The sequence below is a fragment of the Mustela nigripes genome, chromosome 13 (assembly GCF_022355385.1).
Source record: "Mustela nigripes isolate SB6536 chromosome 13, MUSNIG.SB6536, whole genome shotgun sequence".
NCBI classification, from domain to species: Eukaryota; Metazoa; Chordata; class Mammalia; order Carnivora; family Mustelidae; genus Mustela; species Mustela nigripes.
The window spans coordinates 36,360,657-36,386,265 of record NC_081569.1 but is presented as its reverse complement, the minus strand read 5'-3'; the positions used below and the strand labels follow the sequence as shown (position 1 = coordinate 36,386,265).

General features: G+C 35.8%; 1 protein-coding gene across 1 annotated transcript in view; it reads left to right on the top strand.

Moving 5' to 3' along the window:
• The window catches only part of RFX7 (regulatory factor X7), a 138,537-nt gene that overhangs the window by 61,620 nt on the left and 51,308 nt on the right, over positions 1 to 25,609 (top strand). Inside the window, exon 3 of the mRNA XM_059371975.1 lies at positions 2,709 to 2,742. Within this exon, the coding sequence (XP_059227958.1) occupies positions 2,709 to 2,742 (34 nt within the window). The remainder of the gene's footprint in view (positions 1 to 2,708; positions 2,743 to 25,609) is intronic.

The window sequence follows — 25,609 nt, the reverse complement described above, 5'->3', positions numbered from 1 at the left end:
TTTCAGCAGTTAAAATGAATGAACTTCATCAAAGTGTGTAGATATCAAAAATAATATTGAATGAAAAAAGACAATTGCGGAATATATATAATGTAAAGGCAATTATATAAACATTTTAAAAATCTTCTTGGAACAGCAGTATATGTTGCTTATAGACTTGTATATCTAATACTAGTATTAAAATACCAACTGGGGAGCTTACACGTCAAATTAATGATAGTTATCTTTGGGAAGGTAGTGAAATGGTATGAGACTGGACAAAAGAACAAAGGCGACTTAATCTATATCCTTCTGTTATGCCTGTGTTAAGTATGAAGTAAAAATAATCAAAAGGCTAGGTCAGGTGATTGCCAAAGTTCATATCTAGCTTAGAAGCACTTACATTTTACCTTTTAAGTTTATTTTTTCAAAGGTTATCTTTTACACATACTTTTTAGATTTACGAAGTTGTTTATAATAAGACATAGTCATCTTCAGATATTCCACAGAGCCGGTTTCTGGTAGAAAAGGAGTATATTTAGGGCTGTGGTTTAAAAAATAATTACATTTTCAGTTTCATATTAATTTCTCTAAAAACCTTTTTTCAAGTGGTCCCAGTACAGGGGGCTGAATGTGTTTCTGTCATTTATTCATTTAACAGATTTTCTTGAACATCTAACATGTGCCAGATGATAATAACAGCAGTGAGCAAAACAGACAAAGCCTGCTTTCATGGAGTTTAAAGTCTAGTCAAGGAAGATAGCCAGTAAACAAATAAATTAATAAAAATATAAAATGGGCTCAGTTCGTTAAGTGTCTGCCTTGGGCCCAGGACATGATCCCAAGGTCCTGGGACTGAGTTCTGCATCAGGCTCCTGGCTCAACAGGGAGTGTACTTCTCCTTCTGCTCCTCCCCCTACTCATTTTCTCTCTCCTCTCTCATTCTCTCTCAAATGAATAAATAAAATCTTTAAAAATATATATATAAAATGATTGGTGGTAAGTGCAATAATGAGAAGCAAAGCAGAACAAGAAGGATAGAATGATGCAGAATATTTTATATGGGAAAGTCAGGGAAGAACTATCTGTAAAATACAACATCTTGCAAAGTCATGAAGAGAATTAGAGGCTGACAGAAAAAACCCGTACAAAGGCCTTGCTTTTGCCTTGAGAAGGAGCACGGAGTGCTCCTAGTGTGGCAGGAGCTGAATGAATGAAGAACAGAGAAATAGTAAGAGATGAGATTGGAAAGACAGCAGCAGGCTGGGTCATGCAGGACTTTGTTGGCTATGATCAAGACTGGAGCAGAAGACTAATGTGGTTTGGACAAAGAATCACTCTGGCCACTTTGTTCATAATAGCCGACAGAGTTAGTTGGGGGTGGATGGGGGAGACCAATTAGGTTACTGCAACACTTTAGACAGGAAATGGAGGGGGGTTGTTTAGAAGAAGGTGGTGAACAGTGCTTGGATTCTTGATGCATTACTTTTTAGGAGCAGTTCTTAATCAATACTCTTTTTTACCTCAGGGAAACTGGGAGTTACTCAGAGAGAAAAAAATAGCAGACTTGAGCTGCTAGTGAATGAGTTATAAACTATACAAACGATCCCAAAAGACTTAAAAAACCTCTGAAAAGTCTAATGTGGGATTGTGGGAAGGGGATTTCATTTCCTCTTAAGTGGAGGTATCATTTGCTTTTCTTGTTCCTTTTAGTCATTCTGATCTTTGCAGTTGAACTTAATCCAGTTATACTTTGTTCTTTAAAAAATGAAATTTGAGGTCTAAGTATAAATGAAAAGTTTTGAGGTTACTGATTGTATTAATCAATACAAATGAGTTCTAAATGTTGATTTTTACTTTAATTGTATAGATATATATACAGAGGCAAATAACCAAACTTTCTGATACTTGTTTGCTCTAGAACCTTTTATGAAAGATAATTTGGTTTGTAGCATCTTTTAAGTTATAAAATATCTCTGAACTTACACATTATTTCATTGCATTTATACTTTAATGTGTTATAACAAAATCCAGGTGATGGTTTAACTGTTTTATATTGGCTTCATTTGTATTATATATTAATAGTTCACTTATTCAGTAATTCACTTATTTGGTAAATTGATATGTAGTCGCTTTTTGGGGTTATTTCTAAATGTATTCTCCCCTTCCAATTTATTATCATATCAGTTATGTTTAGGGATTCCTTTCCCTAGCCTGTGTGGGTGTGTGTGCGCACATGTACATATGTGAGAGGGAAGGAGCGAAGAGACAATCTACTTTATAGCAAGTCTTTAGAACTACAGATTATATTACACCATTATGGCTTTTAAATGCTAAACAAATTATTTTCCAGAGTGGCAGGCATACACTAAAAATTGTAATTCATTATAAACTCTGTGTCCTATTTCTTTGTATAATACTTATCTGCATTTTTAATGTATCTCTAAAAACTTAATTGTTTATTCAAAGCATCTGTTAAAATGATACATGTTAAAATGTAACATGTATTGTTAAAATGTAACAACAGTAGGTTGATTCTGTGTAGCAGGTAACTCAAGATGTTCTCATCATGCTTTAGGACTAAATTTAGTGCAGTGAATGGGAATAGATGTTTGTTTGGCTTTGTGAAAAATGCAGTTTTAAGGTCTGATGCTAATCTTAAAAGGAATTTTACTATTTTAAACATTTATTTTAACATTTTTATTAACTTAACTTTCTTTTTCTTTTAGCAAAACTGTACAATCTAAAGTGGACTGCATTTTGGTAAGTAAAATGAGTAATCTTCAAGTTCTTTTGTAATAAGGTTTTTACCACTGTATAAAATATATTACCCTAAGTAAATATTTATTGTAAATATCTCAATTTTAGAGAATAAAATTTGATATTGAATTACAACCCTAAGGGTGAATTAGGTATAAGCTATCTACTTTCCAATATCGCATCAATAATGAAATCACAGTCTGAGGTTATTGCATGTTTTTGAAACTTACTGGCGTTTTCTAAAGATCACTATGCATTTAATAAAGTTCTTTCTTTTTCTTTTCTATTGACTGTAAGAATTTGTTGAAGGAAAAGATTTAAGATGTTTGATGGGTTCGTTTTTTGTGATAACATATTGTTCATATTTAGGTTCCTAGAATTTAGGAATTAAAGCCACAATAATAGTTCTAATTTATGTTGTACTGAATAGAACTTTTAAAAATTGTGTTTAAATGGGAGCTTTTTAAAATGCTTCATGCTGTTAAGACCTAGGAAGGTAGTAATTAGGGACGGAGGGGTGCTTTTGACTCCAATCCCCAGAGGATATCCTTGATATCCCAGTTCTCAAGAGTCTCATTGTTTATCCCTCAGAAGTTACTGTATATTGCATTCTTTTCAATACCCAAGATAGTGTTGGAGGATTATTCAGCTTTTGAGGCAGAAGACTAGTACAATTTTTAAGATAAGACATTTATTAAATATTAAATAATAAAAAGGCTTTTAAATCTTTCAAGTTCAGAATTGTATTTTAGCATGAGGTCTAAAGTTACGTATATTTGATGAAGAAGATAGTAAGATTTCTATCCTCTTGAACCTTATAGTTTTTTGAATAAGGTAGATATTAGATGAATAGTCAAGTAAATGAGCATTATAATGGTAGATAGTGATAAATGCTATTATGAAATAGCAAGTGTTGGTGGGTAGGGGAGGGCAGGCAAGTGATGGTGGGTAGGTTGGATGATTAGGAAAAACCTTTTTGAGAAAGTGGCATTTGAAGGGAGACTTGGATAATAAGAACCCAGCCTTGTGTGATGAGTTGCCTGTGACATGGACTAGGCAGAAGGGAAGAATAAGTACAAAGATTCAGAAGCAGGAATGAGTTGGGGATATTTACAGAATACAAAGAAAGCACTGTCGCTGCATCTTAGAGAAGAGAGAGAGAATGATGGAAGAAAAGTTCAGGTAGTGAGAAATTTTCGTAGGATTTATTTAAGCTATGGCAAATAGTATGGATTTCATTCTAAGTTTTTTAAGTTGAATAGTATGACCCAGTTGTTTTTAACCCCCCTGGTTGTTTTTGAGAAATGGGCTGGTCTTGGGGGATGAGTGTAAGCAGGGAAACCATTTAGGGTATGGGGAAGTCCAAATGAAAATTCAAGGCTCTTGCTTACATGATGGCAGTGGAAGATGGAAAAAAGCATATAGATGGATTCAAGGCTTATTTTGGATATAAAGCTAATTGGCCTTCCTTGCCGATGCATTGAATGTACAGGGAGAAACAAAAAGGAATCAAGGGTAATTCCTTTTTGGAACAAAAGATTCCCTTGAGTATTTCTTGTAAAACAGTTTGCTTTTAATGAATTCTCTTGGTCTTTATCTGTGAATGTCTTTATTCGCCTTCAGTTTTGAAGGATAGTTTTGCTGGAAATAGAATTTTTGGTCAAGAAGTTGTTTTCTTTCATCTCTTTGAGTATGTCATTCTACTGCCCTTAGCCTTCGTTGTTTTCATATTTATGGTGAGTTGTTTTTCTCTAGTTGATATCAAGATTTGTTGAAATTCATTAACTTGCTTGTTTGCTCACTCACATACTCTTGCTTTGACTATTATATGTATAAGTATGGATCACTTTGTGTTTATCCTACTTAGGATTTGCTGAGCTCGCAAGTATAGAGTATTCTGATTGGGGTAGTTTTTATCCATTATTTCTTCAAATATTTTTCTGTCCCTTGGATTCCCCTCTCCTTCCAAAGCTTTCACGTTGAAATGATTTTAGTTTTATCCCTCCAATCTCTGAAGCTTTTGTTCATTTTTTCTCTGATTATCTTTCTCTGTGTTCTGGTTTTTTGTTTTTGTTAAAATTCTCTGTATTTGATTCATTGTCATCATGTGTACACAAGCAGCCTCATCCTGGCAATACTACTTTCCAAACCATGTGGAATAGATCATGGGAGCAGCCCCTGGCAGGAGTGACAGACTTTGAACAGTTAATACTGAACTAAAGTTAAGTTTTTAATGACCAAACATTTCTTAACATGCCATTTGCCATTAGTTTCCAAAGCCCTTAAAATAGTTCTTTTTTGGCCATTTATACTATTTTATAGTTATTTCAATGGGAGGATTTGCTGACCTATTCATTTCAACTTTTCTAGATAACTCAACCTTCTCAAAAAGATTTTATCACGTTTTCTTATAAAAATTTTTATAACTTCAGCTTTTTCTATTAGGTCTGTTAACCATTTTGATTTAAATTTGTGTTTTGTCTGAGGTGAACTGAAATGTTTATCTTTTATCATACGACTGAATAATCCATTTTCCTAACCATTTACTGAGTGTAAACTGAAAATCCTACCCTTTCCCAGTCATGATGTGTGTTTTTTTTCCCATTAATTTTCCCCCATTAATTGCTAGATCTTTCTTTTTCCCCATTAATTGCTAGATCTTTCCTTATGACATCATCACATGTCTTGTTTACGGTAGCTTTGTAGAAAGTCTTATATCAGGTCTTATAATGATTCAAATTAATTTTAGCACTTCCATTCAGATTTTGGGATAAATTTGTCAATTTCTATTAAAAAAATCTACTAGGATTTTTTAAATGGGGATTATGGTGATTAGATCAATGTGGGGTTGTTGATATCTTAATGAAAAATCTTTTAATCCATGAGCATGGTATATCTCCATATTAGTTGGGGCTTTCATAATTTTTCTCAGCAGTGTTTTGTAGTTTTCTGTGTATAGGCTTTATATATATTTTGCTCAATATTTTTATGCTTTGGATGCTGTTGTGAATGACATTTAAAAATACTTGTTATACAGTGTTTTATTGCTAATACTTATATTGACCTTGAAGTCTGCAAATATGTTAAATTTACATAGTATATCTAGAAGTTTATATGTAGAGTCCTTTGGATTTCTACCTGTTAATCAAGTTGTTCATAAATAAAGAAAAGTTTGATTGCATTTCATTTTAAACTTCTGTTTATTTATTTTACTCATCTCATTGCACTGCTAGGACCTTCAGGACAATGTTGAATAGAAATGGTATGAATGGATTCCCTAACCTTGTTCCCAGTCTTAGAGGAAAACCATTCATTCATTAACTTTTTAATGTGATATTAACATTACCTTTTTCATGGATGCTCTTTTCAAACTGAGAATGTTCCTTTCTGTTCCCTATTCCCGAGAGGTTTTTTTGTCAAATATATGTTGTATTTTATGAGATTATTTTTCTGCACTATCAAAATAGTCACATGATACTTCTTTATTCTATTAACATGGTGAACTATATTGATTGACTTTCTCAAGTGAAAACAGTCTTTGAATTTCTGTGATAAACTACATGATGCTTTATACTTTATGTGTTGCATGATACTTTTAGATATTGCTACATTGGATTTGCTATTTGTTACTGTTTTTGTGTTAATTAGGGCTTTGGATGTGCTTTTTTTCTTATAAAACCTTTTTCTGTTTTTGGTATCTGGATAATGTTGATTTCATTTAATGAGTTCAAAAGTGCTCTTCTCTTTTTTCTGAAGGAATTTATTTAAAATTAATATTTTTTCTTTAAGTGTTTCATAGATTTTACTAGTAAAACTGGGAAAGGTTTTAGTTACAAATTTAGTTTTTTTCATTATTACAGAACTATTTCTAAAACTTTCTTCTTGATACAGTTTTAGTATGTTAGTCTTTGAAGGAATTTGTTCATTTCTGCTATATTATTGAATTTGTTGTTATAACATTACTTATAACATTTCCTTATTATTCCTCACTGTCTCTAGAATTTGTGGCAGTTATCTCTGATTCCTGATGAGGGACCTTTGTATTTTCTTTATCCTTGATCAGTTTAGCTAAAGGTTTAGTCATCTTATTGTTCTTTTCATATGAATTGAGTTTGGCTTCATTGATTTTTCTCTTGTTTATCAGTTTTACATTTTGTTTCTCTTCTAGTAAGTGTTACTTCTTTCCCTTTGTTTACCTGGGTTTTAATTTATTCTTATTTTTCTAGCTCCTTAATATGGAAACTTGAAACTTTTTTTCTTTCCTATGGTAATCATTTTTTTTTTTAAAGATGTTTTTTTTTTTCTTAAAGATTTTATTTATTTATTTGACATACAGAAATCACAAGTAGGCAGAGAGGCAGGCAGAGAGAGAGGAAGGGAAGCAGGCCCCCCGCCGAGCAGAGAGCCCGACGCGGGGCTCGATCCCAGGACCCTGGGATCATGACCCGAGCCGAAGGCAGAGGCCCAACCCACTGAGCCACCCAGGCGCCCCCATTTTTAATGCTATAAATTGGCCTCTAAGCACTGGTTTAGCTGCATTCCATAAATTTTTATGTAGTGTTTTCATTATCATTCAATTATTTTTTTTTCTATTGTCCATTCTGATTTATCCTTGTACCCATGGAACACTTAGATAAATCTTGATCAATTTCCAAATAGTTGAGTATTTATCAAAGCTTGTTTATTTTGGGGGCACCTGGGTGGCTCAGTTGGTTAAGCATCTGCCTTCAGCTCAGGTCATGATCTCAGGGGATTGATCCTGATCAGTGGGGACTCTACTTCTCCCTCTCCTACCCCCCCATTCCTACTCTTTCTCTCTCTTTCAAATAAATAAAATCTTTTTTTTAAATTGTGTATTGTCTGCATTTGTGAATATTTTCTATATACTTGAAAAGAATATATATTCACCTGTCACTGGATGGAATGTTCTTTATCCAAAAATTAGGTCGTTGATTATTGTTTTTAAAGATGTGTTTATTTTTCCCCTTTATTTCAGTAACAGAAAGGAGTGCTAAAATGTCTCTCTTGTGATTGTTAACTTTTTTTTCTTTCTGATTCTGCCAAGTTTTGCTTCATGTATTAAAAATACTATTAGTAGCATAGGGAAGCCTGGGTGGTTCAGTTGGTTAAGAGACTGGCTTCAGCTCAGGTCACGGTCCTGGAGTCCCAGGATCGAGTTCGGCATTGGGCTCCCCACTCAGTGGTGAGTCTTTTTCTCCCTCTGATCCATCCCCCTCTCATGCTCTCTCTCTCTCTCTCTGATAAATAAATAAATATATAAAATCTTCTAAAAATAAATAAGAATATTATTAGGAGCATAAATATGTAGGATTATTATGTTTTCTTTTTGAATTGGTTCATTTATTATTATGCTAGTTCCATTTTTATCTCTGGTAGTATTTTGCTTTGAAGTCTGATTTGTCTAATATTAGCATAGCTCCTCCATCTTATAATTAGTGTTTGCTTGTATGACATATCTTTTTCTGTACTTTCACTTTTAAGCATTCTAGGTCTTTATAAAGTGTTTTGTTTTTATTGATGACATCATATACGTGTAACTTTCTTATCCACCCTGACAAGCTTTATCTTGTTCTTACTTGTATGGTTGAGTTTACACCTAAGATTTTGCCATTTATTTTCTTGTAGGTCTACTGTTAATTCTCCTAGTTTTAGTTAATCTGAAAAAAGTGTTTAATTGCCTTTCATTTCAAAGGACATTTTTTTTTTTTTTTTGCCTCACCATAGCACATACCCTCCCCAATGTCCATCATTCAGCCACCCCATCCCTCTAATACCCCTCCTCTTCAGCAACCCTCAGTTTGTTTCCTGAGATTAAGAGACTCTTATGGTTTGTCTCCCTTTCTGGTTTCATCTTGTTTCATTTTTTTCCCTCCCTTCCCCTATGATCCTCTGTCTTGTTTCTCAAATTCCTAATACAGTGAGATCATATGATAATTTTCTTCTCTGATTGGCTTATTTCAGTTAGTGTAATACCCTCTAGTTCCATCCATGTTATGCAAATGGCAAGATTTGGAGGTTTTTTGATGGCTACATAGTATTCCATTATAAATATACACCACATCTTCTTTATCCATTCATCTGTCGATGGACATCTAGACTCTTTCCATAGTTTGGCTATTGTGGACATTGCTGCTATAAACATTCAGGTACACGTGCCCCTTTGAATCACTACATTTGGGTAAATACCTAGTGATGCAATTGCTGGGTCATAGGGTAGATCTATTTTGAGATTTTTTTTCAGGAGCCTCCATGCTGTTTTCCAGAGTGGCTACACCAGCTTGCATTCCAGCCAGCACCAACACCTGTCATTTCCTGAGAGGTTAATTTTTTACCATTCTGACTGGTGTGAGGAGGTATCTCATTGTGGTTTTGATTTGTGTTTTTCTGATGCTGAGTGATGTTGAGCACTTTTTCCATGTGTCTGTTGGCTATTTGGATGTCTTTTTTGCAGAAATGTCTGTTCATATCTTCTGCCCATTTCTTGATTGGATTGTTTGTTCTTTGGGTTTGTTCTTCGAGTTTGATTATTTGTTCTTTGGGTATTGTTGCTTGGGTTTGATAAGTTCTTTATAGATTTTTGGATACTAGCCCTTTATCTAATATGTCATTTGCAAATATCTTCTCCCATTCTGTTGGTTGTCTTTTGGTTTTGTTGACTGTTTCCTTTGCTGTGCAAAAGCTTTTGATCTTAATGAAGTCCCAGTAATTCATTTTTTTTTAAAGATTTTATTTATTTATTTGACAGAGAGAGATCACAAGTAGGCAGAGAGGCAGGCAGAGAGAGAGAGAGAGGGAAGCAGGCTCCCTGCTGAGCAGAGAGCCCGATGCAGGACTCGATCCCAGGACCCTGAGATCATGACCTGAGCCGAAGGCAGCGGCTTAACCCACTGAGCCACCCACGTGCCCCCCGCCCCAAGTAATTCATTTTTGCCCTTGTTTCCCGTTTCTTTCTCTGGAACACAGCCCCATTTGGAGTCTCCGAATCCAGCAGATTCCTGCAGTGCACTCCTATACTGCTCCTCCCAGTAGAGGATGGGTGGAGGGGGTTTTCCCTGGATCTGTCACTTGTGCGGTTTCTGCTTAAAGAGTAGTGGCCCGACTATGCCTTGGATCACAGTTTATGTCAGCCCTGAGCTGAGACCCCACTCATCAGCTCCATCTCTGCAGCCAGCTTCCCTGCTCCAATACCTGGGTGCTCTTCCACACTCGGGCACTCCCTGTCTTTCTGGGACCCTGAGGGTCCTGAGACTACACCAACCCAGTGAGGATTCCACCCCCGACTTAGCCACTGGAGCAATGTCCCTTCACAGAACAGACTTCTAAAAGTTCTGATTTTGTGCTCCTCTGCTCTCTCACTTGCTGGGAGCCAGCCTTTTCCCCCCACAGTCTGTCTTCCCGTATATCACCTCGAATTTACTTCTATCTACATTCTACCTTCCAGAAGGTGGTTGCTTTTCTGTTCATAGAATTGCCTCTATTCTTCTCTTTGGTCTCCTGTTGAGTTTGTAGGTGTTCAGAATGGTTTGATAACTATCTAGCTAATTCCAGGGACTAGACTAAATTTAGGTCTCCTACTCCTCTGCCATCTTGCTTCAAAAGGCATTTTTGATACAGAATTCTAGTTCTTCCAGTATTTTAGCAGTGGCAGTCCACTTTCTTCTGGCTTACATAGTTTTCATTGGAAAGTGTGTAGTTAATCTTGTTTCCCTGTGTATAATACATTCTATTTTTTTTCCTCTCCTTTGACTTCTTGTAGGATTATTAGTGGTTTTCAGCAGTGCTATTATAATAGCCTTAGTATGATTTCTTTTGTTTCTGTCCCGCTTGTGGTTCATTGAGCTCCTCAAACCTGTGAGTTTTTATTTTTCACCAATTTGCAGAAAAATTCCTGGCCTTTTAAATATTCTTCTTCATTGCCATCCTGGGACTCCAAGTAAGTCACAAAGGCTATGCTTAGTTATTTTTTTCTCTTTTCACTCCATTTTGGGTAGGTTATATTTCTTTATTATCACATTTCCTAACATTTTTCATTGATTCTGTTGGTCTAATCTGCTGTAAATCCCATTGAGTGGATAATCTATTTTAGAGCCTGAATTTTTCAGGTCTAGAAATTCCACTTGAGCATTTTGTTTTGTTTTGTTGTACATTTCTCAAGGGCCTCTATTATGTCTCTACCTAAGTCCTCTGCATTCTTCCTCTATTTGCCCATGATGATCCCATCTACTTTGATGGTTTCAGTTAATGTCAGTTAATTGACATGCCCAAGTTAAGCTCCAGATTCATATATCCAACTAGTTAACAACTGACCAGTTTACTACTATGTCCCATAGTCACTTCAAACTCAGCTTTTCCAGAACCAATCTCACTGTGTCCATATTCTCTATCCCACATTCTAAACCTATCTGTATTAGTTTCCTAATGCTGCTACAGTCAATTACTATAAACTTAGTTGCTTAAAACAACACATATTTATGACAGCTTTGTAGGTCAGCAGTCTGACATGGTCTCACTAGGAAAAAGTGAAAGTATCAGTATAGCTATGTTACTTTTTTTTTTAATTTTTATTTATTTACTTGATAGAGATCACAAGTAGGCAGAGAGGAAGGCAGAGAGAGAGAGAGAGGCGGAAGCAGGCTCCCTGTTGAGCAGAGAGCCCGATGTGGGACTTGATCCCAGGACCCTGAGATCATGACCTGAGCCGAAGGCAGCGGCTTAACCCACTGAGCCACCCAGGCGCCCCGCTATGTTCCTTTTGAAGGGCGTCTGTTACCTTGCCTTTTCTAGCTTTTAACGACTTGTGTCTTCAAAGCCAGTGATGGCTGCTCAAGTCTATCTTCCACTGTGCTACCCTGACACTTCCCTTTTTTTATAGTCAAAGCTCCCTTAGCCTCCCTCTTATCTGGACACTTGTGATTACATTGGGCCTTTTGGATAATCCAGGATAATCTCTCCATCTCAAGGTCATTAATCACATCTGTAAAGTCCCTTTTGCCATAGAAGGTAACACATTTACAGGTTCCAGGGATTAGAAGTTTAGGACATGAACATCTTGGAGGACCATTATTCTTTCTACCTACCATACTGTCTTAGTGGATGTACTCACTCATCCATCTTAAAAACCTGATAGTAATTCTTGACTTCATTCTTTTCCTCAGCCTACCTCATATCTAGTCAATCACTGGGTCCTATCAATTCTGCCTCCTTAATTGCTCCATTTTTGTCTGTCCCTGCTGCTCCTGCATTATTCTGGATCACCATGCTTATTGGAAATACTGCAGCTATTCCTTTGCTTCTAGACTCTCCACTTTCATTCCGTTCTCCACAGCACCATTACCTAATCAGCTTTCTAAAGAGGCTCCTGGGTGGCTCAGATGGTTAAGTGTCTGCCTTTGGCTCAGGTCATGATTTCTGAGCCGTAGGATTGAGCCCTGTGTCAGGTTCCCTGCTCGATGGAGAGTCTGCTTCTCCCTTTCCCCTTTGCCTCTCCCCACTTCGCATGCATGCTCTTGCTCTTGCTCTCTCTCTCTTAAAAGAATAAATAAAATCTTTTTTTGAAAAATCAGCTCTAATAAAATGTGCATCTGATTATTTTACACCCTTGCTTCAAACCTCTCACTGGCTCCCCATTATTCTCTCTTAGGCTTGGGAGACCATTTGTACTCAGGCCTTCCTCTTGTTTAATCTTATGATTCTCCACTCCATCTATAGGCTATCATTAAGCTGTGGTGAATTGTTGTAAAATAAGAGAATATGTTTTCTCTCTAGCGCTGTGCATTAAAATGTGGCTAGTGAACACTTAAAATGTGACTAATGTGACTGAGGAACTGAACCTTTATTCCATTTTAATTAATTTCAAGTTAAATAGCCACATGTGGCTACTGGCAACCAGTTTGCATAGTGCAGATCTAAAGCAGTGGTTCTCAGCCAAAGGCATTTTTGCCCCCTTTGGGACATTTGACAATATCTGGAGACATTTTTTATTTTCATAGGCAGGGTATGTGATCAGCATCAAGTGGGTAGAAGACAAAGCTGTTTAAACATTCTACAAAACACAGGACATCACCTCATAACAGTCATTATCCCAAATTGTCAGTAGTGATGAAGTTGAGAAACTGTGGTCTAGACAATTCTTCTTTTTGATGTTTTATTCTTTCTATTGGCTATCCCTACTTTTATTTTAAGATACATTTTAGATATCACCCCCTCTGGAATGGCATCTTTGATTTCTCGGGTCTGAGTTCGATACATCTTCTGTCCTATATTAACCTGTGCTTAATTACCTTTCTTGGTATTATGTAGTCACCTCTAAGATCATTATAATAAGCAGTTTTTATTTGTTCTTAGCCTCTTTAGTATAAAAACCTATTAATTGGAATGTGATTCAAAGGTACATGAAGATGATCAATATATATTTGCTAAGTGTGTGAGTATCAATTATTAAACATTGCAATTTAAAATATAAAGAAGGGTTGCTACCTTCAATTTAGGCCTTTTAGACACCTTACACTTGCTAAAATATTTGAATTTATTTTTTGGAATTACTTCACATTTTACCAGTAAGAACAGAAACTTGTTTCATTCCTTGAGAGGAACAGAACATTTTTGTCTGACATTCTTCCCCTTTCCTTTGTTCTACTCTGCTTTACATATACCTCTTCCTTCCATCCTTTCCTATTATGAGATAACCAGCCTAAACCATCACCACTCTAATCCATGGAGTACAGATGGGGAGCTAAAACTTAGTTCATAGATGCAGGAAGGATTTAAAGTAAGTGATGTGGAACCAAGAGGCCAAAAACTAAGGAAACTGATGAGCAGTATAGCAGAATTGCTCAGTTAAGGCTATAGAATGAAATAGGCCTGAGTTTGAATCCTTGCTCTAGCCATTATTACCATTACTGTTTGGTTTTGGACAATATTTACCTAATTCACTTTTGTAAAAAAAGGACATAATAATAGTGACTAACCCACTGAGTTGTTGAGAATATTAAGTGAAATAATTAGTGTAAATACAGTGCCTGGCACATAGTGAGCACATATGGCAGCTTTAGTTGAAGATGTTATATGTGTAAATTGACAATGTGGTTGTAATTGGCTTAAATTACCATAAATTTGTTTCAAGAAGTCTAAACATTAGTCAAAGACATGTTTTATGTTCATCATCACAGAACATACCATTTAAGAATGAATGCTCCCCATATGGAACCACTGAGAGGAGAGTATTGAATCCCTGAAACATAGTGAATGGAGGATGGGAAAGGTTGGGAATCTCCTGGCAAAAGCCATCCAAGAAGCCAGAAGGTGCATATTGTAGAACAGATGCCGATATTGACACTCCATACTCCCTCCTCCCCCGGGCCTTTGTAGATGCCGTTTCCTCTGCCAGCTGTGCCCTTCTCAAATTTTTCACTTGGATCACTTTTTCTCTTTTTTTTGGAATCAGCTCAGAAACGGTTCCTGAAAGTTTTGTTTTTCTGCTAGCAATGCATTCAGATAACAGATAACAGCAGATAACAGAAAACCAAATTATTAGTGGCTTACAGGAATTTTTAAGAGTTTGTGTTGTCTAGCAAGTCCAAAGTTAGGCATTCTAGAGTGGTGCTCAGCAGTGCCACCAGAGTTCTAGGCTCTTTCTTTTTTGCTGTATCATCTTTTACCCATTCACATCATCGATGGCTGTTGCACTTACATGCCTTTGTCCAAATGGTGAGGCAGGAAGAAGGGAGGAAGGGCAAAAGGGCCTTCTAGAGAAACTCTGTTTTTATTTTAAGATAATTGTTTCTATTCTGAAAACCCACTTCAGAACCTTCCATTTCCAGAGTAATGTCACTTGGATATTCCCAGCTTTGCAAAAAACTGGACCATGGAGGGGTTTTTTGTTTTGTAGCCTCTATACCAGAGAAAGACAAAGAAGAATATACATACATACATAATACAAGTTCAACCTATCTGCCTTATCTTCTCATGTTAAAGGCCCCTCTTTTCATGCACCTCGTAAAATGTTCTGTGCTCGTATTAAAGCTCTCACCACATAGTATGCTAATCACCAGATTAATTTGTTTTCTTCTCCAAAATAAGAATTTTTAAGTAAAGACTGTCTTGTGGTCTTTGTATCCTCAGTGTTTAGCACAGTGTGTAGTATGTGGAATATACTCCGTAAACACTTCCTGAAAGATTATTCACAAGCAATAATTATCAAATAGAGTGTATAATATGTATATAATGTCCCCACACAGAGAGTTCCTTTGTATTTGTTGTTGTTGTTATAGTATTTATTGAGTATTTATTACCAGATGCCAGACAAGTGCTTTACATGTTTTATCATTCAATCCGCTTAATTTGCCTCATCTGTTTTCATCTTCATTTTCCAGATAAAGAAGCAGGCTCGGATTGTTATGTAATTTGCCCAAGGTCCTAAAAATTGATAATTGGTAGGATTAGACTTTTAATCTAGGTAGTCTGACTCCAGATCCCAGGCGTTTAAAAACTGTGATACACTATTTCATTGTTTAAAGCATCTGAAATATGAGTTTGTATGTGAATTTTTATTTTTATTTTATTTTATTTTTTTATTTCATTATTATTTTTTAAAAGATTTTATTTATGTATTTGACAGAGAGAGATCACAAGTAGGCAGAGAGGCAGGCAGAGAGAGAGGAAGAAGCAGGCTCCCTGCCAAGCAAAGAGCCCGATGCGGGGCTCGATCCCAGGACCCTGAGATTATGACCTGAGCCGAAGGCAGAGGCTTTAGCCCACTGAGCCACCCAGGTGCCCCATATGTGAATTTTTAAAATTTCTGTTTTATTATAATCAAGAAGATGTTTCTGAAAATTATTTTCTAACTTTAAAATAAATCTGAAATGAGGAAATTAAAAGCTAATTTCCTTATCTTACTGAATTTAAGTAGCCAGTAATTCTAAATGCAATTTAATTTTTGTATGCAGCATGTTTGAATGCCCTTTAAAGAACTTCGGACATGCTCGCTAAGACAAAATAGCTAAAATTATTCTAATTATTTACATCAATTACGATTGCGAAAGCTGTGCCACTATGAAATACAGAAGTGAAAAATATAAAATTGTATCTGTGCTATTTTTAAAGCCCAGCATTTTGCCTGTTTAAAGACAAATGAAAATATTTGTAGTGGTATAACTGTGAATAAAACTTTTCGTTAATGTTTTAATGCTTTTGCAGTGAAAACAGTTGGTTTTTACTTTAATAATAGCAAATATATCTTAAACTAAATTTCTCATGAGTTACAGCACTTTTAGATCCATAATGTCATTATATGTTTGTAAAGCTGATCCAATTATATTTCTACAACCAATTTAATAGTCGAGATAAAATCTTACTCGATATATACGCAATACCAGTGGATTAGCTAGACCCCAGCAGAATTTGAAAGCTATTCAGTCCATATTGCTTAGTCACCTTAGTTCAGTTAAATGGGACTACCTGACAGCTGTAGAAGTTCTAAAATATGAAAGAAGTAGCCATGAGTTTTTTGGTATAGAAAAGACCTTGTTTGGTTAGAGCCAGTCACAGCAGGCTGGGAAATAATAGTTCATGTTTCCCACAATATGGTCCTTCGAAGAATAGTTCCATAAGATGTTAATATGTTACACAGAAAGTTCCAAAAGTCAAAAATGTTTCATGAACTTTGGATTAAAATGTGTCTTAAGAGCTATTAATACGCTGTTAGATACATCATGAATCTTAAGTACTCAGTGTGTTCCAAATTTTTACCCTCTAAAATTTAACCTTGAAACTAGTTTTCTAGGCTACACTATTGAGGAAATGATTGGTAAAATCTATAGGCAATTTTCTAGAATAGAAAGAGAAATTATTTAAAAAAAGAAGAAGAAGAAGAAAGAAAGAGAAATTATTTCCCATATGTTACCATTCAGAATTACCAGAATATTGAGAACTTCCTATTTATGTTACTGTGTTTTAGGCATTTGCACCACCAGGAAGCAATATTTCTACCAGTTCTAAAGTTCAGGTCTCCTAAATAGTTAGTTCTGCTTTGAAATTATTAGAATTAATAATGATCAAAAGAGGCAGGGAAGGCTATTTATTCTGGTTACTGTTAGGAAAGGCTAATGTAAATATTAAACAACATTCATTTTGGCAGGAAATCAGTTGAAAGCAAGAAGAAAAATATATGTCTCATAGACTTGGTAATTCAACAGTAAGATTAGACAGTCTTTGCCTACCTTTCTTCTCATCAGTTTGAGAGATAAAAGTCTCACAACCAAGACTAAAGGAGGCTATTTTAAATGCCATTTGTGTCCATGTTTTAAACTTCTCAGGAGGCGTATATGGCCTTACTTCGAGGGCTCTAACTGATCAACAGTCTAAGAGAGGACTCTTATGTGTTGCCAGCAACTTCTCAGTCCAAAAAATGCTGCATTGATTGTCCCTTTTTTTGGTGACTTAGTGTAACCTAACAAAGCACTTACCCTTTGCTCTGCACTAAGGTCAAGTAAACTGACCTGGGCAAAATGTGAGTATGTCTAGAGTTCCTTGTCATCAATGAGTCTATAGGCTTCCTTACCTAAGTCTGCTCTACTGGGGTAAGGTTTTATTCATGGAAGTTGACCAAAAGTGGACTTTGTAGGATTATCATTAGGAAGAAGTGGAAAGTGATGTGAAATCGCCAGAATACTATTCCTTTTGGAGGGCTGGAGAAACCTGAAACTAGGTGACAAATGCTATCATTTAAATTATTCGAGTAGTGAGGCACTTTCCTTCCAGGGAAGAACTCTGAGGAGGGTCCTCTTGCAAGAGAATAGAGCAGAAAACGTGAAGATGTGTGTTTGAATCTGTATTCAGTGTATCCTACGTTCTGAATATTGATTCAGTAATTCTTTAGAGACTACTCTCTTATCACCCACTCCCATTGGAATAGTGTTTGTCCTCCCTAGGGAAATGAACAAAAATGAACAGCCTAGGGGCACCTGGGTGGCTCAGTTGGTTGAGTGACTGGCTCTTGATTTTGGCTCAGGTGGTGATCTCAGGTTCCTGGGATCCACCCACATTGGACTTCACACTCAGCAGGGTATCTGCTTCAGGATTCTCTCTCCACCTCTGCCCCCATCCCCACCCCTTGCTTGTCCTTGACCTTGTAGACCAGAGGAACTACTCTAGAAACCCACAGGTTAGATCTGTTCCACAGAAGTGTTTTGTTTGGCCCTCTTTGACATTTTTAAATTTTTGGATTGGTTGTCGTTTTTCAAAATTGGGAGAGTTCACAGAAATTTGGTTTCTCTTCAAAATTCGGGACACTTAAGTCCTTACTTCCACATGACAGCAGTTGGCTGGGCTGATGTAGCAGCCATCTCTTTCCTTTTTTTTTTTTCTTAAGATTTTATTTATTTATTTGACAGAGAGATCACAAGTAGGCAGAGAGGCAGGCGGAGAAGGGGGGGAGCAGGCTCCCCACTGAGCAGGAGAGCCTGATGCGGGGCTCAATCCCAGGACCCTGAGATCATAACCTGAGTCAAAGGCAGAGGCTTAACCCACTGAGCCACCCAGGCGCCCCAGCAGCCATCTCTTTGAAACATGATTTGAACTCTTCAGTCTCTCAATCCCCACCAGGCTTTTAGCTCCTCAACATAGGTATTTTTTTTTTCTCTATAGTCTACCTTAATCATTTGCATTACCTGGCTGGCATTTGGGTTTGTGACCTCTCTTTTAGATTCTTTTGGGTCAGGGTTCTTCTGAGAGTCATTCTTTACAGAGTTGAGGGAGCCACGGTAGTATGTATGAGGACAGATAATAAGAAAACAGCCTCTCTTTTTATCTCTCAGTAATCTGGACTCTCTTTACTGTCAGTTCTTGCCGTGGCTGGCCATTACAACAACTGTCAATAGAAAAGCAAAAGTAGGGTAGAACAAAGAATTATGGTAGCTCTTTTGAGTCTATCCCATTTGACTAGTCATCATGCAAAACATTTTGTCTTCTTATTTCCCAATGAAACCTTCCCTTACCACTCTTATTTAAATTTCCCTTCCCAACACTTTTTCTAAATAGCATTTATCATAATCATAGAACGTATGTTTTACTTTTAATTTTGTTGATTGTCTCTCTCCTAGTATTAAGATTTAAGGTCATGCCTAAAGCATAGTAGACACTCAGTGCTGGATGAAAGAATGAATGTTCTCATGTAATTTAAAATTTTTCAAGTCTGTCACATGGTTAATGTCTTAGGTTAGAAGCCATTACTGCTGCAAAGATTGGACAGGAACTAAAAGATACGTGAAACGTTAAGAGTGTGGTTTGTCTCCTGCCTGAGAACCAGACCAGTGGTGTTAGAGTTCTAAGATAGATGATACACTGCCAGGCATAATTTTGAGTATCTCACTCAAGGAATAATTTTTAAAGAAGAGGCACTTGTCCTCTCCTGCCCTCCAGAGATATGTAATATAATATGCCATCGAGGGGGCATATATGAAGTGTTTACAATTGGGAGACTTCTTCATCCTTTCCCTCCTTTATGGTGCAAAGCATGCTTTCTCACCTCAGATGTTTGCTGTAATAAATGCTAAATGATGACCAATGTCAACTTACTAACTCAGTCTTGATTAAAACTGAAAGTTTTGTTTGCAGTATCTAATTAAAATACATCCTAGCAGTGAAAAGCCCTTTTATTGTTAGAATAGAGATGGGGTTTATCTTGTGATGTGGCCTGAGGGTTGCTGTTAGTGAGCAAAGACCTATTTCAGAATCCGATTTTTTCCTTTCAGTCACTTGGTGAAGAAGTGGGTAAGTTTCAAAAGAAAGAGCATTTTTGTGTAGCATTTACAGGGGCAGGGAGGAAGACTTGACAAAAGGGCCAGATTTAAATAGCGGGTTTTGTTTTTTAGTATCATAAAGAAATAATCTATGGAGCCAGGCCATTTAGAGGATATTGAACCTTTTTCTTTCTTTTTCTTTTTCTTTTTTTTTTTTTACATTAATCATGAGTTACTTCATCTTCCCTTTGTATGGGAGGACAGTACAGTCATAATGTATTGTTTTGTTTTGTTTTTCCTCGTGTTAGGGACTCAAGTGGACTGAATTGCCAGTAAGGCCCAAATCTTGAGTTCTAGTAACTCTTCTCTCATAATTATCAAGAATGCCCTAACCATTGTCAGCTACCTTTCAGATTCATTTTATTGTCAAAAAGAAAAATAGGAAAGAATAATGGCAATCTCTTACCACTACCTGAAAGAAGCTCAATTTTCATTAATATCTTGGTATTCATAAGAATGGGATAATACACAAAAGTGTGGTCTGATAGAAAACAAATGAATTCTTATAGCGTGGTTTTTCTATCTTTGTATATTTTAAGTCATTTCAAACTTATATTCTGAAAAGTAAACTATGCAAAACAAGGAGAGGTTACTAGGAATGGAAATACCAAGTCTATTTTAAAGCATGTTCTTTAAGATGACCACTGTTAGATACAAATAGATGTTTCAGTGTCCATGGCAATCTCTTTAGCTTTTTTCTTCCATAAATTAATCTATTTCCAATTTTATTTGCGGAACTTTCCTAATATATTCCACAGAATCTACTGAGAAATACCTTACTTACCTGCATTGGAGTGTGATTTCCCCACTGCTTCTGCTGCAGCCCTTCAGGGCATATTGATGTCAGAATTTCTCAGCTAGATTGTAATAGAGGCAGCCTGAAGGGTTTTTTGTTTGTTAGTTTGTTTCAGATTGTCATAGATTCTTTAGATCACCCAGCAGAATTAGAAGAAAGAAAGAAGCAAAGTTAGGGTTTCACTGAAGTTTGTCAGCCTTGCTTACTATTTTTAAAGCTGTCCCTTAGTAATTGATGTCTTTCAAATAGACTCAGATCACATTCTTTATCTCTGAACATATTATAAAGAAAGCTAAACCATTTTCATTTTATATCTAATTCAGTAGGTTTACAAATAGAGTAAATTCCCACAATAATACAAATATAATAAAAATTTTCTCCCCATTTGATTTATACTTTCTCAAACTGAGAATGGAAAAACAACTTCCTCTTACATTGCTTGTAGCAAGTAGCTCAAAAGAAAATCATACCCCATCCCCACCGTAGTTCTATCATAGCAGGTTAGGAAAGTGAAATTAAGACTTCTAAGCAACAAGTATTGAAAATTAGAGTCCTCGTTCCTTGGCCTTTTTCTCTGTCTTCCTTATTCAACCCTTTGGGAGGACAGCTTTAACAACTGCTGGGGCCCGAGAGAGTATAATATCAGGTATGTTGATTGTTTCCATAAATTTAAAAAGGCTATAGAATAAGGATCTACTTTTCCCCCCTTTTAGTCCTTCTGTCAATGTTGCTGGTGAAAAAGGTCTTTTACTGCGGTGCTCCAGAATCAGTGTCACCTGAGGAGGAAAAAAAAATTAGATTTTTTTTTTAAAGTTCTGGTTTTGCTTTGTTTTGGTAGTTTATAAAATCAAATGCAAATTCAAGCATGACTATCCTATCAGTGTATATATGTTCCATCCGCATATGGTTAACTGAAGAAATAGTCAAACTGAAGAATGTAGGTTTCTAGATTTTAAGCTTTAAGTTCTACATAAAAATTTAAGTTAAAACTTTTTTTAAAACCTTTTTCTGATACCACTTTGAAAAGTAAATTTTAAAGAACTAATTATGGTTGTGATACCCTGGTTGTTCCTCTTCCACCAGAATTCAGTCATTGTCAGCCTAGCCAGTTCTTTGAAGGGTATTTATACATCTCAATAGAAGAGTTTCAGTTTTTTCTGGAAATAAAGATAATGATCCTCAGATGTCAGTTTACCATTGATTTGCATAAAAGTTTCACAGTTGAGCCTTCACTTTGTTAGAGTCTTTGTTAAGTATCGGCCCTTACCCGGGGGGCTTATTTGTGATCTTGTTACAAACAAACCTGAAAAACATCTGAGAGGGAAGTCTCATAACAGGAAACACATCACTATAGCAAAACTGATTTCAAATAGAAAAAATTTGAGAAATTATAGCGTAAACCGGATCCAAGATGGTCCCTCAAAACAGGACCAGATCTCTCCATTCAGAGACTACCTTATAACTATATTCCATGGCAATAAATACAAACCATCTGCTTGAAGGGCTTCAAGTTCTGGTAGTCAGACATTTGAAATTCAACCTGATCCTTGGCAATCTATCCTGTTTATATTGATAGTTCAGAGGTAGATGTCTTGAGCATACAAGCAGGACTGCTAAAAATAAACTCAGTTTTTGAAATATAGTATATTGTTTCAAGTATTTTTTATGATAGAAGACAAATGGGAAGTTACACATTTATTTTATTTCTGACCTATTCTGCTTAAATTGATTTCTTTCTCTCTAGTAGCACAGTTGTTGTCAGAAGTAATTTCTAATTTCTATTTCATCTTGGTGGCTTAGGAGGGAATAGTATCTACCTTTTTCTGTATTCACCCTGTGGAAAGTTAGTGCTGGTGGAACATTGTCTTCAGTAACTTAGGGGCAAGTGTGATGCTCATATATGAAATCTAGGAGCATTGTTCTACGTACCTCCTAAGTTAGTAGAGGTCACCAGGCTAAAATATTTCCTAGAAGACATCTTGCTTTTTCAAATAAAAGATTATGTACTTGTTGATAGAATTTAAATAATAAACTCTTCTACCAAAATCTCTTAAGCAGTTATATATTTCAGAATAATATATAATAATAATATCTATCATAGATAAATGTTATAAATTACTTTTAATCCTCACAAAAATTTTATGAGCATTTTATCATGGTTTTACAGATTACTCAGCTTGAACAGCTTGCTTAATATCACAAAGCTAATGAGTGCAAATCTGGAGTTTGGCTGTAAGCCTTCTAATTCTATATTCTGCACCTCACTGCTGCTATATCTTACTGCTTTAGATAGATTAGATTTGAAGGGTCAGTCTATCAAGCTCAAGTAGCAGCTGTTTCATTTGCTTTTAGTAGATAATATAGGTCATATATTCATACTGGTTATCAATAGGAAACTTGCCTGTTAAAGTAAGATTTATAAAAGCTCTATCAAAGCTGCTTTATTACTGTGTTAATCAGTTATTGGGTAATATTTTTATAGAGAAATCTGGGACACAAGTTCAAGAAGGACCAGTGAATCATACATTTTGCTATATTACACTCAAGGATAAATCGTTGATTTTTTCTAAATTAATAAAGAAAGATGTTTTTAAATACTAAAAGTAAAGATGACATATCTTGTTAACCTGTAAGTAAACAAGAATCCCATAATAGATATGGTATGAAAAAATGAGAAGGGAATTGGTGAACTACAATAAAGTATGTTGGGCAATTAGCTAAACTTGTGGGAAATTTTTAATTAGAACTCTGCTTTATAGAAAAATAAATTCTAGGGGTATTAAACACCTAAATGTGAAAAACAATACTTAAAAAGAAAATAAGGGCTAGTTTTATGACATTAGGATAGGAAAGAATTTCAAAACAAGACACAGAAAACACAGATTATAAATGCAAATGTTGATATATTTGACTTCCTGGAAATTAAAAACTTCTCTGCATCAAAGACTCCAAAAACAAAGTGAAAAGACAAGCTACAACTAGGAGAATGTAATAGCAGCATGTATAGCCAATGGAGAATTAGTATATAGACTACATGATAAATACTCTTTCAAATGTGTGGTTCCTTGAACAGTATGGTTCTTTAGATGAGATTCCCTGAATACCAGTATCAGCATCAGTGGGAACGATTAGAAATCTGGATTGGGCGCCTGGGTGGCACAGTAATTAAGTGACTGCCTTTGGCTCTCAGGTCCTGATCCCAGGGACCTGGGATCGAGCCCCGAGTTGGTCTGCTGGTTTGGTGGGAAGCCTGCTTCTCCCTCTGCGACTCTCCCTGTTTGTATTCCCTCTGTCGCTCTCTGTCAAATCAATAAATAAAATCTTTAAAAAAAAAATCAGGATTCTCTGGCCCCCAGCTGAGACCCTACTGATTTAGGAATTGTGAAGGTGGGGTTTTGCAATCTTTAACAGACTCTTCAGGTGACTCTGATGCGTGCTAGAATTTGATAGCCTTTGTATCAGAGTAAACTCAAATGATAAATAATACGAAAAAATATTCGGTCTTATCTTCAACCAGAAAATTTAAGACTGTGAAATACTTTTTCATACCCATAAGAGTAGCTAACATTTAAATCTTAAATTTTAACAAGGATATAGAAAAATTATAGTTTTGCTCTTGGAAATATAAATTGGCATAATGGTTTCAGGGAATAATTTAGAAATACCCAAATAAAGTTGAAGATTTGCATCTCTGATGACCAAGTATTTCTGCTTTTAAGTATTTACACTAGAAAAAACTCTAGCACAAAGAATACACCAGTCAAAATTTAAGGATTTTCACTGTAGTGCTATTTGAAATAATAAAATTTTATGATAATTGTCTATCAGTAAAGAATGAATAAGCTGCTTTTAATCCATGCAACTATTATGTAATCTGTTAAAGTCAACGAATTTGCAAATATGGCAAAAAGCATCATTTGAAAGTGAATAGTGAGGCATGTATACCTACTTCCTGTACTTTGTGTGAAATTTAAAAAGTTAAATGGGATATTAAAATATTAAAAGGATTCCCTTCTCGCTCTATCTCATCTTTCAGGATTCTGTTTCAAAAGATGATTGAGTTTGGGGCACCTAGGTAACTCAGTGGTTGAGTAGCTGGCTCTTGATTTCAGCTTGGGTCATCATCTCAGATTCTAGGATCAAGCCCCAAATCAGGCTCCAGGTGCTCAGCAGGGAGTTTGCCTAAGGATTCTCTCTTTCCCTCCCTTGACTCTTCCTCCCACTGCTAGCACACTCTTTCTCAAATAAGTAAATAAATCTTAAAAAAAAAAAAATTTTTAAACAAAAAAAAAGGTGATTGCATTGCACAAAGAATCTTGTTCAATCTAATTGATCCCACTCAGGATCACATGATGTCAAACTGAATGCTGAATCTGATTGTTTGTTACAGGCTTTTCTATTCAGGATGTGAAAGAGCAAAGCACTAACTAGGTCACATGCAGAATTAAGTTTGAGGTGGTTTCCTGGAAGGTTTTTTGATATTTCTTAAATCAAACTTTAGTTTAACGATTTCCTTTTGTATATCTTCTTACAAAGATTGAGATGTGTGTGAGAAAAGTCCTCATAACTTTTCAGAAGAGATCTTTGGGGCATCTGGATGGGTCAGTCAGTTAAGTGTGTGATCTTCATTTCTCCGTAAGTCATGATCTCAGGTTTGTGGGTTCAAGCCCCATGTTGGGCTCCAAGCTGGGTGTAGAACCTGTTTGAGATTCTCTCCCTCTCCTTCCTGCCCCTTCTCTCTCCCTCTCTTAAAAAAGAAGAAGAAAAAAAGGTCTTCAACCATGATAGTAGGAAATTATCACCTTAGTTCATTTAACTAACTTGGTAATATATGCGATTTCCCCTAAACTTGAAATTGGTTTCAATAACTTTGCTTTGAGAACTTAACTTCTTATGTGGGCTTTTTGTAACCTAGTCTACTTTGGATTTAATATGATAGACATTGTTGAGATTAGGTGAGATTAAGTGGGTGATGTTAATAATATTGAACAAAGTATTTTAGGAACTATATTTAAGATAGATTCAAGTAAGGGAAGGTTGGAGGTAGGGAAACCAGCTAGTGTTGTACTTTTTAGTGATTTTGAATCTTTCTGAGTTCCTTAGGGCAAGGACTATCATGTTGTTCATTTGGCATTTCCAGTCTTTGTAGGTTCATTTTGAATTTGTAATTATTGCAAATCATTTGTAGAACATGGCAGTAAATAAAATCGGTGAGTAAATGAATTCTTTACTGTTAAAAGAAAGCTAAACACCTAGC